The 17,028-nt window shown below is 36.0% G+C and overlaps 1 protein-coding gene across 1 annotated transcript; it reads right to left on the reverse strand.

Annotated features, from left to right (window-relative positions):
• Positions 1-8,261: 8,261 nt before the first annotated feature.
• LOC107656432 (uncharacterized) lies at positions 8,262-16,389 on the reverse strand. The gene is made up of 2 exons (XM_016444300.1): positions 15,804-16,389; positions 8,262-8,589 (listed from the first exon to the last, which is right to left on the reverse strand). Exons 1-2 carry the CDS (start codon positions 16,381-16,383, stop codon positions 8,537-8,539), a joined length of 633 nt encoding a protein of 210 aa, XP_016299786.1. The 5' UTR covers positions 16,384-16,389; the 3' UTR covers positions 8,262-8,536.
• Between the last annotated feature and the right edge of the window lie 639 nt (positions 16,390-17,028).

The raw sequence follows: 17,028 nt of genomic DNA on the forward strand, positions 1-17,028 counted from the left end.
ATGGTGATGTCATAAGTGTTCATATGTCTATAGGAATGCATATGTGCGCAGGCGTGTCGTGTTTCTTTACAAAGTGACATTGCCAACTACTGGCCCGGCATGCATTATACAGCATTTAACCATTTTTGCGGGGATCATTTTGACAGCATTGTAGTCTACGCGAACCTTTTAGAAAATGCAAAGGAAAAACTTTTCCCTTTTTAATATAACCACTATCATGTAAACATACCCTTAAAGAGCTTGCACTAAACGTTATAGTTATCTTTATAGTAATAGTCCTTGGTGTGAACGGGCCTTAAATTGTGTAAGTTCATACGATCCCATTTGTAAGTTTTTGTATGATCTGTTAACAACAGTTAACTTTAGGGGTGGAGTTTTATGCTTAAATTTTTTTTCTAAAAATCCTACATTTTCATACAAATCACATCATACGAATTTGGTTTTTGGTGTAAACGGGCCTTAAATTTTATACGTTTGTACGATATTCATACATTTTTGTACGATCTGTTTACAACAGTTTTAGGGGTAGAGCATCATGCTTACATTTTTTTTTTCTAAAATTCATAAATGTTCATATAAATCACATCGTACAAATGAATACAAAATCATCATCTTAAAAAATCTTTATATTTTCTCATGAAATTCATTTGAATTAACATTAGTACAAAAACAATGCCTATTCTAGAGAAAAACTATTTTAAAAATATGTCGAGAAGCGTATTAAAATGTCTCAGTCCACAAGGAAACTCGTTCCCAAGCCCACTCTGCTACTGAACAATGGGGTCTGGCAGGAGGGACACAGAGGTGACCGGTGACTGCAACCTGTGGTTTTTCCGGTTGTGGGCCGTAGCCTTCATTAGACATTACTCACATTCCTTTGCTGAGCGGGATTGGCTCATGTTCCCAGCACACATGCGCTGTTTATGTGCCAGCAGTTACATGAGGGCATGTGGAATGTCTCGTAAATCAACTTTCAACAATTTCTTATACATAAACACAAAGAGTTTTCTGTGAATGTGTGGATGACCTCAGTGCACACCTTACTACACTCATTAATGTTTGATCTCATCTGGGAGGGTGTGGTTTGGAAGGTCAGAGAATAAAGCCATTTCAGTCCTCTAATTGTCCTAAATTATAAGGCTAGACCTGTAATGACAAATTGCTACATGTATAGTGTTTGCTCTTTAATTATACTTTAAGAGCCCATTGAATCAAGGTAACTTTAAAGAATTACTTTGCAAAGATGACTGTAATTTAAAAAAATTAATTCAGTTTGAGACTCAAACTTTTACACACCCTCATGTAACACAAAAAGCACAAGTGATAAAATAAATGTTTTTATCCTCTGACACTTGAATCTATTTTAACCAGGCCATTTTTATTGAGGTAACTAATAGTGTAAAGCAAACGCCAGCACCCAAAGGCACAGTAACTCTACAGTGCATGACAACAGAGGCATGACTCCTATCAACGTCCAAAAGGACTATTTTGTATGATGTATTACCATTTAAAAGTGTTAGTTTCCCTCTGCGCAGTCACTCCAGAAGTTATTTTGGGATGATCAAGATATGAGTGGTAAACTCAGAAAGACGAGAATCTGAGGGAAGCTGAAACAGATGGTGACCTCAGCCTCTCAGTCTAAACGCTAGCAAGATCCAAGCCGAGATCAGGGTTTTCTACACAAACAATCAGTGTTCGCTATCCCTAGATGGAAATCAGTCTTTTCTCCGGCCAAACCTCACATATCCAGACAGTAAAGAAAGACTAAATAGAATGTCATTTGGTACCAGAATCCATACAAAGGACACCCACATTTCACGGTTTAACTGCAGGACAGGTTCCGTCTTGTCTTGTGGTGGGTTTCAGAAGGTCGCTTGAAGTTTTATAGACTCTTTGTAAGTCAGTCTGTTGTCTACATTACATACAGGCATAATTGTCGATGTTATCCTACAATCTTTTGAATTCCGCAATCTAAACCCCCAGGAAAGCATCTACTTTGGTTTAAATAGTTTTATCTAAACATAAACATTGGGCTGAGATGGACGTGTCCTCTATAAACAACAGCTTGATTCAAACTCTCTAGACTGAACCTACAATGGGTCCATGATTGAATGAAAAGTGAGTGGAAGGATGAAGATAAGGCCAGATGGATTGTGAGAACAAATTTGACTTGAATACAACAGTGCATTCAACTAGCATATCTCTACAGCGTGTTTACTGTAATTTTTACTGTGTCACTGGTTAAAATTATATATGTATTATTATATCTTGGCTCATGCAAATATTATAGTCAGAACAATCCACTACTGGTTTTAAGGAACAGGTTTGTTATCAGTCCCAAAGGTTTGTAAATACTGCAATGTGCAATCCGACCCGTTGCTGAGCTTTCCACTTTTACATCCAGCTGATCCTGTCGGCTAATCCAGTCCTTCTGAATGTGGTGACGGCTGGGAGCAATTAGCAAGCACTCATTCACATGCAGACAGGCTGGGTGTGCTTTTCCATGGAAAGGTACTTTATTACTGTTTGATATAGAAGTAGCCACAGCAACTGCTCTCTGGTGTTCTGTCAAAGGGTCTTAAGTTTTAGGGGCTCCATGGTTTCATTTACAAACGTAGGCTAGTTTAATTAAAAACACTCTTTTAGGACCTGAGAACTCATATGCATGCATTTATGCACTGCGATTACGTAGCAACGTTTGGAAAACAGTAGTACGTTCCAGAAAGGGTTTTGGATCAAAGTTATGTGAAGGTATACTGGATAGTTACCTCTGACATAGCAATGAAGATCTGAAGAAAGAGACGGGATTTGCTCTTAGCTTATTCTGCTAAGGGGGTTTGTCTTCTTTAAAGCTGCGTGAACTAAAAGTGAATTATGGTCACAGATCGTGGTCCTCAATTAGGTCAAAGGGCCTAACCTACATAGTAGGGTACTTATAGGTTCCTTTAGGTCATGTGACAGTTAAAAGCCAAAGTGAATTCTTCTAGCATTCCAGTCCAACAAAGAATGACATATTTTCCCAAGCTGCATTACTGGAGCAATAGTTGCCAAATTCTTCTGGCAAACTCCTTTTAAGCAAATGTCATTCTAAGCCTACACAATTAATGCAATTCTTGAGGTTCGACAAACAAATCAGTTATTAAATGCTAAAATAGCTACATTCTACAGGCCTTACTGAATTTTAGCACTCAAGGATCAGCTGGAATTTGGCTCCAACCCATTCGGAGGGTAGACTTAGCAGTCCAACAGCAAATTTACCGAAGTGCACAAGCAAAAAGAAACTAGAACATGTTTTGCACTGATGCTTCATTATTATTATTTTTATTATTATAACATAAAAACTGCCAAAACTTTCACATCATGTAATCATTGCTTTAACTTGTTCATTGTTTCTGCTTAAATGAATATGTGACATCAACTACCCAGCTAACAGGGAACGTTTTCAAAACTTTGGTTAAAATTCTGGCAAGTTCTTCAAACATTCTTCCAGTAACGTTAATAGAACATTTGTTCAGTTCTCAAAAAACTGAATGTAATGTTTTTTTTTTAACATTATATTTAGATGTTCTTGTAACATTTTTAAGTGCTATTACTTGTTTCAAAACGTTCATAGAACATTTAAAAGAAACATTCTCATAATGTTTGCAAAATTATAAAATTGAATGTCCCCTTCACGCTTGCATAACCAAGTTAATTATTAAAAAACTTAATGTTTTGAACATTCAGATAACTTTCAGAAATAACGTTTTCATAACTTAAAGAGAATGTTAACAAAATGATCTTAAAACATTTTATTAGCTGGGAAACTGCATGACATTATGTGATACGGTCACCAATGATAACATATCACTCTTATATGTAATGAAGAAACATTTGTTTTCTGTGAAGCTGCTTTGAAACAAATGAACTTTGAAATGTATTGTGAGAAGCGCTTTACAAATAAATGTGAATTAAATTGGACTGAACACACATTTGCACATAACAGCATGTGTTCCTGTATAATAGCATGTTTAACCTAGTCAAACATCACGTTATCTGTGACATCTGACATCAGTTGCAGGCTGAAATATGATGCAGGCATAAACTCTAGACCCAATGTGATGCAGAGCCAAATCAAATCAGCCTAAGTGAATCAGCCAACTGATTTACAATCTCTTCACATGACCTGCAGACTGCAGACGTGAACTTTGACTAAAATATCTGTCCTTCACTACTGACAGCAATTGAAATCTTACAGGAACAAAAACCAGTGTTAAACATATAATAAACTTGACCAATAGAGACCAGATTGTGTAACGTTTCCCCATATCTTTGTTAGTAGGAGTCACATGGGCGTTTGGTTTGTGTGGTGGAGTTAAAGCTTCGCCTCTTGCATTTTGGACCAGCTTCACCACCCAAAGCGTTCCCAGCATTCAGTTCTCGCCTGCTATCAAACTGCTGCCTCACAGGAAAAATGAACGACCCACATTATTCTGAAACACACTTGTGCTGAATCTGAACTTTAACATGGCTTTCTTTGGGAGAACTAGGCTACAAATCAAGTTTCATAAAATTTTGTGTTGCTGTAAAAATTATGTTGTTCTTGTCCTTGATGGTCTCTCCTGCTGCTTACAGTAATGATGAGTTTACAGAAATGGACTGGTGCTTATTAGTTATTACTGTGGTCAATGCACCTGTGGGTTTGTGTTTGTGTCTGTGCTTGAATCTAATGTGATGCGTGCGTATGTAAACAGACTCTATTTCTTACATCTGTCTGTTTGTTTCTTTTCGTTTGGATCATATTTACACCTCTGTTTCTTTTTCAGGTTCAACACACAATATTGCTGATCCAACAGTACAGTCATAAAACAGCAGTTTTTTCAAAGGTAAAACACATTTACACCAGCAGCTTTACAGTAATCATGGAAAACATCAGATATGAATCACTCTTACACTATGCACAGCATAAACATACGTTTATTAAGGTATCTTTCATAAAAATGGAGTGTTCTGATGCTAAATTCTGATGGCCAAATCTGTGAAATAACAAACAATATTACTTGGTTTTTTTGGGTTATTACTTGTTAAATAATGATTAGGAATGTATTTACCTGTAAATATAGTTAAAATAAAGCTGAAATCAAATAAAATATAAATACTGATTAAAAACATGTTGCCTCAGCAATTAACTGAAATAAAATAAGCTGAAGTACTAACATTACAAAAAAAAAAACCTGAATAAAAATAATAATAATAAAACCACCAATTAAAAAAGCTACATAGAAATATTCAAAACAACTAATAAAAATGACAAAAGCACATTACAGTATTACAAACTTTAAAATGAAAATGAAAACTAAAAATATAAAAATAAAAGCTAGTCAAAATATGAAATAAATGCTATTTTACATTTTCTCAACAAACTTGATGTTGTGTCTTATAGTTTTGATGTACATCTCCACCAGTATTTTATCAGTGGTTTGTTTCTGCGTTGTCGAGTGGGTGTTACATGTAGACACCCCGTCCTCCCTCAGCAGTCAGCGGTTTGTATGACCTTGTCTGGCCCTGACTCAACTGACTCTTCAGGGGGAGGAGGGCTTCTGGAATGTAGGGTCTATATGAAGAGTCAAACACACGCACACTAAAATGAACGTTAGACTCGTCCATGTTTAGACTGACGCAGACAGCTGGTTTGAATGTACACACCCATGCTTAATCCCAAATTACTAACGAACCAACTTCAGATCTCACACACGATACAGCATCATCTAACAGTGCAATATGTACTAAACATCCATAAAACAAATAAACAAATTACATAACGTGAATAGTGTCCCATACAATTTTTATTTCATATGTCAAAAATATGATTAAACTGGGTCATATGAGCACGTGAGGCAATAATCATATTATTAATTTAATGATATGTCAATTTAAATAAAATTAAAATCAGAATAGATTAGAAATACTAGCATGCATCTACAGTTTACAAATTATTTTAAGAGTACTTTCCAAATGTACTTTAACTTTAATGTACTTTTGGGGGAATAAATGTGGCCAGTTATCATGAAAATAATATCACGATCCCAAAAAAAATTCCCCAAAAATATTTTTGATTTTGGGGTGCATTTGTTTTGAAATGCTGACATGTTCTTGACAGTTTTCATGAAATGCACCCATTTATAAATAATTTGAATCCGTTTTGTATTTCAACCAGTCGCAATGCAGTTAGACTCTGTAGCCACAGTAACTCAGCAATTTACATATTCCAATATCTCTTCCTGCATTGCACTAAACTGACCGAGCTAGATTAGTGTGAATAGCACACATACCACACTAACCTGTCTGTTGACCCTGCTGGGTCACACACACACACACAGCTCATCTTTCATTCATACCGCACAGTTTACAGAGCATCGGGGGTGAGAGTCTTCACAGCACAGGCGCATGAGAACAAAACTGGACACTATGGGGACCAGAGGAATTCTGCTGAAGAGTAATATCCTGCTATTGTTATATTCCAAGCCAAGTGCAATGGGAATGAGCGTGTGTGTTTACACTCATATGGTGCGAAATAACTAGTAAATCACACCATTGCGTAGTAGAGTAAAGACTAAAGAAAAGCAATAATTAGTTACTATAAGCAAACTATGACCAACACACCCTTAAACCTTCAGCACATGATGTCTGCTAATGGCCGCACTAAAGGACTGTTAATCTGTTATCTGCCAATGAAGATTAAAATAACATGTACCAAAACCAAAAATGAATATAACATTGCTCAAGCTACGTTAAAAGCAATATTGAGACTAGTTTAGGTTGTTTGTCTGCTACGGTTCTCCCCCTTGTGGTCACACCTAACCATCACTAACAATCAGATGACTGTGATTGTTGTCATTTAACTTCCCTATTTCAAAGATCTTGAACTGAATGTGCATGTAAAGTGAAAGCAGACATGAATAAACTCTGTACTCACGCTGTGTGAGGACTGATTGTTGTTAAGATGGTCCTGAGCAAGAGGGCTGAGTGGGCAGCCATTAATGGATCCGTTCCGATGACAGTCTAGCGCCACCTGGTCACGGCACTGAGCATGACACGTGTATTTACAACCTAGAGGAGAGAAAACAAGAACAGACAGCCATGTTATTCCATAGTATGTATTAACTAATAAGTTCAAAAAACATGCTACAACATTATTTTTTAGGGTGTTGCTAGAGTCTTCTAGGGCATTTCTAAAGCATTTCTGAGGTTTTATCACATTGTTTTAGAAAAGTAATAGCACAACTCTCCTCAACAAAGTGCATCGTATTTGTTCCGGTCTGTAGGAGATTTATTGAAATATGTTGGTTTTTCTGTGAGGCTAAATGGAAAGCAAAATATCGGTTTGCAAATAAGATGGCACACATGCAAATTTTTAACGTAGAAAAGTTTAGACGTGTTTAAGGAAAGTGGAAGAAAACACAATGTGCGTTAAGACAATATAAAACTGACAGTGCTTTGAGCATTAAATACAATGCATTGTTAAAATACAATAATCTTTATTTTCTATGTAATTTGCATGCATGTATTTTATGTATTTCATGTGAAAGCTTCTTTACTGAAAATTAAGCATTCTTCCTGATGCTGAAATGTTTCCAAATCTATCTAAAAAATGCACTGGATATATAATTAATAAAATTGGATAGACGATAACACTGTAAAAAAAAATCTGTAAAATTTACGGTAAAAATACGGTAGCAACGTTTTAGGTTTTACGGTTTTAACTTAAATTTACAGTTAAATACCGTAATTTCATTAACTGATATAATGTTAATATACCAACCTATTGAAGTACTGAAATCTGTTTTGTACCTTTGTAATACACTGATGACCCCCAAATGCAGGTGGTGATGAGAAAGTCACATGATGAACCAAAGCCCATCACAAGCAGCTTTTAAATAATAACATATATAGAAGGTGCACAGTGTAATTCACACAAACACTAAACACCATCATGGTAACACACATGAAACTACTACGGTATACTACTGTAAAATTAATGTCCAATACATGTAATGTCCAATACAGTTTTTCACCGTATATAGTAGGAGAATTTGCCGTTAACCATTTAACAGGTTTTTTACTGTAGCATTTTTAGTCTTTTACCGTTAAATTCACGGTCATTTTTTACAGTGAAGAAGAGCATCCTCTGCTTTACAATCCTCACCAGTGTTCACAGACGACATGATGCACATACACTTGCTTATTCATCCAATGTTGATTACATGAGGCATTTCTCACTAGCTAAAAAAAACCCTTTGGTGTTTTTTTTTTTTTTTCAGTTCCTGTCACTGTTATGACCTACCTGCAGACTGATGCTTGACTTGCTGGGTAATTTTGCCGTAAAGTTTACAGAATGCTGCTCCCATCCCACTCAAGTATACAAGTGATGATGCTTTCTGTCTCGAACGCTTAACTCACAGCATCCCGTCAGAAACAGAGCTCATCCTGTGCAGTTCACTCTCAGAACAGAAGGACAAACTCATCTGCCTCTCGTCCATGCAATCTCCACGGTAACTCATTTGTGTGTAACTCTCTCTCTCTCTCTTTGTGCTGCGTCGGGTGATTTGACTGTCAAATGATGAAGCTTCAGTCAGCAAATGATGGACACATATAGTACATGGCAGGAGATGTAGGAAGCACTTTGTGTTTAAATATGCATGCAGATGCATTTTATCAACACCCTAGATGCATCACCCTTAAGATTCAGAATTATTAATCTGATTATTAGACTATTACTGTTCTCATATTAGTTTACGTCACAGCAACTGGTTGCATGATAAACTCGAGAAATTGTCAGAATTAGGAGATAAACTCGCAGTTCTGACTTTTATCTTGCAATTGCGAGTTTATATCTCGTAATCTGACTTCTTTTCTCAGAACTGAGAAATAAAATCGCAATTGCGAGTTATAAAGTCCAGTTTTGAGGAAAAAAGACTGACTTTATTTCTCAGAATTGCGAGTTTATATCTCACAATTTTAACTTTAACACACAACTGCAAGTTTATATTGCAATTCTAAGAAAAAAAAGTCGAAGAAAAAATAAAAAATTGTGAGGTGCAAACTCACAAATGCAAGGAAAAAAAGTCTGAATTATGAGATGTCACAAATACCTTTTTTATTTTTTACTTAGTAACAGAAAACAGGCCATAGAATTCTCATTTTAGAGGGCATTTGATTAAACAAAAATTTGAAACACCCTAGATTAAATTTTGAATGTGTTTGTGTTTAAAGAAAATGAAGTGAACTTTTTTGAAGGAGTTCACTACTATATGTTAACCTCAGAACTGACATTTATGCACATAACACCACAAATCTTTTTATTTTTATTTAAGACTACATGCCCAATTTTGATCTTGCAAAGCTGGTTTATCTCCACTAATTTATCAGTCCTGTCAACTTTCAGGTCTGTACTGACAGACATCTAAATCCTGCACATTGTATCTATAATCCACTTTCTGCTTCTCTGCGTTTTATATACCCAAATTGAATTTCAGCCTCTTAAACAGTCAAGGAAATTACAAATAAGATCTTGTTAATATCTTAAATATTTCTGCTAGACATCAGTTCGATTGAATGGAGAGCACATGGTCCCCTGTAAACTCACAAACATCTCTCTTCTAGACTAAGAAGGATCTCAGAAATCTCAAACTGAGCTCAGATTACCAGAATCAGAAGCCAGAGATCTCAAAATGAACTCAAACATTTCTTGATGAATTTTTTTGTTTAAAGACCAAAGTATGTGAGTTATGTGAGCACATTCATTTAATAACTCTACTATGCTGTATGTCAGCACTTACCATTTATCCTATATATGTCTTTGCATATTTCTCCTTAAGAATTTTAGACATCTAGGAGGACAAAGTTGATGCTTAAATGTAACATCTCTGAGATGCCATCGTCTCTGAGCAATAATATATTCCTCTGGGGAGCAGGAGGAACGCTGCTCTTTTAAAAGATCAGCAGAGCGCAGAATGACACAGGGGATGAGCAATGATAGGGTGTAATGAAAGTGGATCTTTTATACTGGGGCATGATGGGTAATGGTTGTTTAAAGTGCCGTTCTTTGCACAGAGCTGCGGTCTTGACTGTGTAGGAACTGAGCTAATGTATGCCCACACACACACACACACACAATCAATTCAGGTCTCTGGGGCGGGTGGGAAGTGCAGGCCTGTCTCTTCCTTAATTGCACTTCCCGTAATGAAGGACGGCGCTATCGATCAGAACCTGCCCGAGAAGCAAAACTTCACACACACACACACAATACAGTACTGTCCCGTATTTAGATTGTGGTGTGACGGTGCAATATTTGGGACTCTGTTTCTAAAACTTTGCATGTTGACAGAGAACAAGTCATTCGAGTTCTTAAACGCTTCCCACACAAACACATTACCGACAGCTCATATAACACAAAAGCGTGATTCCCACAACAGCATCGTCTCACTTTCTAAATATTTACCACCCTCACACAAAATACTGATAAGGTTCATTTCAGAGTAAAATCATCGCATTTGCTTTCACTAACACTATAAAAGAATAATAATATGCTTGAGCAAGAAAATATACACAGCAAACCAACATACAATCCATTCTAAATAATACAGAGAATAATATAGTCATTATACCACAATGACAATTATGATGACATAATTTTATGATGAGTATGTGCCAATTTTGGCTTACTACATTAATAAAAAATGCATTCCCATCACCATTAAAGTACACTATCGTTCAGAATTTTGGGGTTGGTAAGATTTTTTAATTTTAAAGTGTTTCATGCTCACCATCAAAATACAGAAAAAAGTAATATTGTGAAATATCATTACAATTTAAAGTAATGGTTTTCTCTTTGAATATATTTTACAATGTAATTTATTCAAGTGATCAAAGCTGAATTTTCAGCACCATTACTCCAGTCTTCAGTGTCGCATGATCCTTCAGAAATCATTCTCATATGCTGATTTGCTGCTCAAGAAACATTTATTATTATTATGAATGTTGAAAACAGTTGTGCTGCTTTATATTTTAATGGAAACCATGATACATTTTTTTTTCAAGATTCTTGTTCAAAGAATAGCATTTATTTGAAATAAGGTTTTTTAAATGTCTTTATAAGCGTCTTTACTGTCACTTTTGATCAATTTAATGCATTCTTACAGAATAAAAGTATTAATTTCTTAAAATGAGAAACTTTTGAACAAGTGTATGTACTTATAATACGTAGTGAAGTATGCAAATTGGGATGCAGCCATAAACTGTGATTGACTCAACCAGGAAGAAGGAAAACATAATCTGTAATTAAATAAGAATGCAGCTTCTGATGTCAGTACAGGCTCTTTGTGAACGTCAACCAGGCTGTTTTCCACTCTCCCTACTTTTACTTTTAACTAGATTTATTTCACAGATGTGTGTTTTGGACAGGTGGAAGTGTCATTCTTTCACCATTTTTTATTACTTGTCCACATGTTTATTCCATCCTCACAAAATATAGCGTGAGCACAATATGAAGCAGCTTATGTTGAATCTTGAAACATCTGTAAACCCTTTTAAATGTGATTGATAAAATATGTCCTCCAGACTGACAAAATGACATCTATGTCGCCTGTTGCTGATTTTTGACAGTGCCATTTCCTCCTCAAATACCTCTCTCATATCAAAGTCTGTTTGTGGAAACTTGCAAGTGGCGACTAAACATGTAGCCGAGCCTGTCCTTGCTCATTTGATCACAGATAACTATTTTTTACTGTCTGTGTCTGTGCTTTTTTGGTAACTAGCAATAGAGTTTGTTTTCTCATGTTGTTTTCTGTTCAAGGCAGAGCCACATTCTGTCATCTCCATTCCAGATCGGCTTGGTGCTGGGATTAGATCGGACCGCTGAAACAACACACCGCAGACAGGACACATGCTCAGCAACACCTGCCTGTGACAAAACATCAAGAAGACACTCCATTCTTTTGCATGACTTAAACCGGCGAACTATTTGGCATGTTATCGTGAACCGCTTCCCACATCAGTGTCGGCTGTTTAGACTCAGCTCTGTGCTTCAGCAGATGTTTTACTTAGCACTGCATTTGTGCCTGAAAAGTGTGAGTGTTTACATTACATCAACTGAGACACCATGGCCCCCAGCGACACATCAACACAATGATACCACACACAGACAGACCACAACATAATCACTGTCTAGTAGATGATGACTGTTTAGTGAGCAACAGGTGTCAGGGCCGAAGATAATGAATGAGCACCATGTTAACTTATTAATTCAGATGTGCTGAATAATAGACAGGACATCCGAATTAATCTCTCTTTCATTCTTCATTCTCTGCAACATCTCTGGCCACAGTAACAGAAACAGCATTGCTCAACATCACAGTTTAGATTCAGTTTAATCCTAAAACCATTATTCGCTGGAAATGCATTTGAGTTTAAGACTAAACTTAATATATTGCTTCTACATGTCAGAGATTTTCAATCTTTTAGATGCCACAGATCCCTAAATATGATCATCTACACTGAAAAAAGTGGTAACATCTTAATTAACTGGATTTAAAGTATAAAAATAACTAAACTATAAACAAAACTAAATATTATAGGTTAAATAAGGTAGAAATGGCTCTTTAAGGGAACAATCACAGTTCACACTTTTTACATATAGTTTCTTGTATAAAGACCCAATTTCTACTATGAAAAATGTATATTCTAAATATATCTAAAATATTATTTCTACAAATATTTAGTATTTATTAAGTTACATTATTACATTTGTAATTACTCATTATAGTACTGTACTTATTTACACATTTATTTTAATATATATGTATATTTATTTATGTATTTGCTAGTTTATTTTTATCATTTTAAAATGTATTTGAATATAATTTTCACTGCTAGTTTTATTTATTTATTTATTTGCTTTTTTGTTTACATTTTTTTAAATACAAATTTTTAATTATTATTATATTATGATCATTATTTTTTTTAATGCTTGTTCTCTAAACATTTCCATGGTCCCCTTTTGAGCCCCCATGTTTGAAAACCCCTGCCATATGCAATGAAGACCGGTGTAGTTTAAGTTTATTATTAAAATATTTTCCATTGGAGAATGACTGTTTTGACTTAGGCCAGTAAGCAACCACATACAATTTGCTTCAGAAAATGTAAAATTCTAGATTGATTATCAATACCTATTTTGTATTAGCAAGAGTTCAAATGTTAATAGCTGACTACATTCAAACTAATAATAAAAAAGCTAAAAAATAAATAAATTAAAAGACAAGAAGGTCAGTAATGTCTGTGCAAGAAATGACACTATATCTGTCCTCATCAGTATGAAGTCGTCATCTAAATTCCACTTGCCTGAACGATAAAACTACAAAAAGCAAAGAGATCTGGACCCACCGGATGACTTCCACAGCAGACTATCTTCCAGTCGCCTGGAGCGCCGCATCGCTTTTGGGAAGCGGTAGAGGATTCCAGTAAGTCTTCTCAAAGTTCTTGCAAAGCTTTTCCCCAGACCCATGACTAGAGCAACATCAAGTCTCACTTCAACCCCTGAAATGTCTTCCCTGCATTATGGCTTCTGACTACTCACCGCTAGTGGTCTCCTGTCATTGAGCCCCCTGCTCCAGTGAGTGTGTGTGTGTGTGCAGTTGTTCAGTGGCCTCCGTGGTTCCCCTGCGACTGCGTCAGCTGGTTGAGGTTGTGCTGTGACAGGACGGTGTGCCTTCTCTAGACACACTGTCACTGCCATGACACAAACAAACAGATGGGCATTAGGGGAGCCGACAGGTGGGTGTCAAATAGCAGCACACAATGCAGTCTAGCTTAGAGGGCCAAAGGAACGTGACCCACAAAGATGGAAAAAAGGTATCTTTGTTCATTTTGCTTAGGTATACTGTACATACAGACTATTATTTGCAGTGAAGAGAAATCCCACAGAATACAGAGACGCTACAGTGAAAACCAGTTAAAAGGCCGAAAAGCTTTACTTTCCCTGCATTAAAGATTCATTAAGTCCTTATGACCAATAGCAACCTCCATCACAACCATTGCTGATGTTACAGGTGGCAAAAAACACAAGATATACAAGGAGGAAACTGTCAGTGACCACGTTCCATGCACTTTCCAAACAGCATGTACAGTATATTACATTAATATGCTTCATCGCTATTGGAATATTCCCGTATAATGTACATGTAATCGGCATATTCTGAATGTACTTTTACCATTTTTCATAATACTTTTGTTTGTATATATGCAAATGAACAGTGTATGTTACTGAGTGAATTTTAGTCATTCTAGTGTTATTTTAGTATTATTTATGTACTATTATAGTATTTACTAATATTTTGAATTAGCTTTTATTTTTATATTTTTCAATTAATTATAGTTAATTTTTTATTAATAATTAAAATATGCTTTTGTCATTTTTATTAGCTTTTATTTCTAATTAGCTTTAGTTTATTTTTATTTCAGTTTTAGTAATTTTAGTACTTCGACTTCAACTTATTTATTTCTAAACTTTATTAATTTTTTTAAGCTTACATTTTTCAGCTAATATTTTTGATTTTATTTTTAAATACATTTATAATATATTTCAGATTATTTCGATTACTTTTGCATCCCACACAATATCAGTTTATACAGGGATATGCTTGCTGTCTTTAGTTTTATAGAAAATGAAATATGTCAGTATATGGCAATTAATCATGTGCATATAAACATGGTCACTGACCCACACCAATGCACCTACAAACCTAAACAAGTCTAACAACCACCAAACCAAAGCAAGCAAACTCATTATCCACATTAACATCATCAAAACAGACACTACTCTCACAGAAAACATGAGTTAGTGAATGTTTTCTCTGCCCACATATTCAAGGATCTGTAAGTGGCCCCTTAAAATTTGCTAATAACAAAATTACAGACTAGTAAGGCTTTCCAGCTAATCAGTCAAACCAAAAACCAATGACTTTCTCGCTTTCAATTACCTGATCACTCGAGTCGAGCAGCCAGAACATTCAGTGAAAGTTACCTTTGTCCAGTTGTTCCATTTGAGCTAACACTTGTGAATGGACAACCTCTGCACAAAGGCAGTTCAAGACAGAGAGCCATATTAAAGAGAATGAATTCATTGGTCTCAGGGTCTAATTTAATCAAAAACTCAAAGAAATACCCTTTCACTGCTAGCCATCAGTATAATCATGCTTTTTTTAGGATGCCAAAATTTACAATACAAAATTTGGCTGCAGGGCAAAGCAGATAATGCTTTGCATATGATTTTTAGAAATGTTTTCACTACTGGGAACAATGCAAGGCATTCAGGCAGGAATGAAAACGTCAACCGTCACTGCCAGTGACCATTTCACCTGCAAATGATCAGTTTCTATAGAATTTGAGACCTGGATTTGGTCAAATGAATTACTATTACACTTAGCTATTTGCATTGTCATGTATAATTATTAGTCATATTTGTGACAAGTAAAGTAATTGCGGGTAAACAAGGTGCAACACAATGAATTTACAAGGCCGAACCAGTCTGTCAGCATGCCTGTAAATGAGTGTGTGGTGTGTGAGGAATCTCAAGAACATGCATAGAGTTTATGATGTGTTTATGAGATATTATAATGTAATGATTTTTATTTACCTACCTACTTTTTAACTACAGGAGCAGCATCAAGTGTCTTGATGAACATCACAATATGGTGATGAATCGACCTTGTCTAGACTAATAATATAATATAATCGTGTAATAATATAATAAAAATAAAAGTTCTCACCTGTACATGTCAAGCCACCGTGAAAAATATACGAGCAACACACGTCGCACCAAGCGTACGTCGCGTCCTCACAAAACGTGTGTCCTTCTCCTTTCTCCTCTTTCACGCGGGGGTCTTTGGCCGAAGGTTCGAATATCGTCCTGACATCCGGGGGTTTGAAGCCCCTCTTTCTAGACCGCTGTCCGGCTGCCCCGTTCTCTGCCACCTTCAGTAGCGCGTCGCTTTGCGCGGGGTTTGGAAAGACGCGGGGCCTCTGGGGAGACGGAGCTCTCCTCACCGCCTTCACCTTGGCGTTGCGCATTCTGGATTTGGCTTTCGGTGAATTCTTCTCCATCAGCTCAGCTTCTTCCACCCGAAAGATGGGTAATCGGTTCAGCTGAGGCAGGGCTAGCGGTGACCCGACGGCGCAGTAGCGCGGTGGTGAGTACTTCCTATTGTGATGCATCATGACTGCGTTACCTAGTGCGCCGGAGGAAACACACAAACATCTGTAGATCCAAGAAGCCTGTTCGTGGAGGCTTGCGACGAGACATGTCTCAGGCTGTGTTGCGCTCAAACAGGTAAGACAGGTGCGTCTCATGTTTCACCTGAGCAGAGCTGTGCGCAAGATGCGGGAGACACCCACGGTCTGTGGTTATTAGATCAAATCAATTACCAGAAGCAGGGTTGTTACAGTTAACAAAAACTAGAAGAAAGTTCGATATGATCAAACTCATAAATTATAATCAAATAAACGGTAACTTTATATAAAAAACGACTTTATTTAAAAATAGTTTAATTTGTACTAAATTAACTAAAAATGGAAAAAAAATAAAACTAGACATAAAAAATAAAAATGACAAAAACGCAAAATTACTAAAATGAAAATGGAATATATATATATATATATATATATATATATATATATATATATATATATATGTATACACAAAAAACTACTACAAATGACAAAAACACAACAAAATTACAAGCTAAAATTAAAATAAAAAGAAAATATAAAAATAAAAATGTATTCAAAACATTAATGGTAAATATAATAGTATGTTTATAATACTACACTAACTCTGAAGTGAAACCCCGTCACACATTCATTCATGAGATATCTGCAGGTTACACCAAACTTTCTTCACCTGCTGCAAAACCACAAATATGAAGAAAAACTGGGCCGCAGCGAGTCTGCTCATCCGGGAGCAGGACAGTCGTGAGGAATGATGGGAGAACTCCC

Source organism: Sinocyclocheilus anshuiensis, unplaced genomic scaffold, assembly GCF_001515605.1.
Source record: "Sinocyclocheilus anshuiensis isolate Anshui unplaced genomic scaffold, SAMN03320099.WGS_v1.1 scaffold183, whole genome shotgun sequence".
NCBI classification, from domain to species: domain Eukaryota; kingdom Metazoa; phylum Chordata; class Actinopteri; order Cypriniformes; family Cyprinidae; genus Sinocyclocheilus; species Sinocyclocheilus anshuiensis.

Bases quoted from the DNA above. Each gene is read 5' to 3' on its own strand.
- LOC107656432 (XM_016444300.1), bottom strand. From the start codon at position 16,383: ATGAGACGCACCTGTCTTACCTGTTTGAGCGCAACACAGCCTGAGACA. The intron at 8,590-15,803 runs GTGAGAACTTTT...ATCATTTGACAG, and splicing joins CGGTGGCTTGACATGTACAG to TCAAATCACCCGACGCAGCA.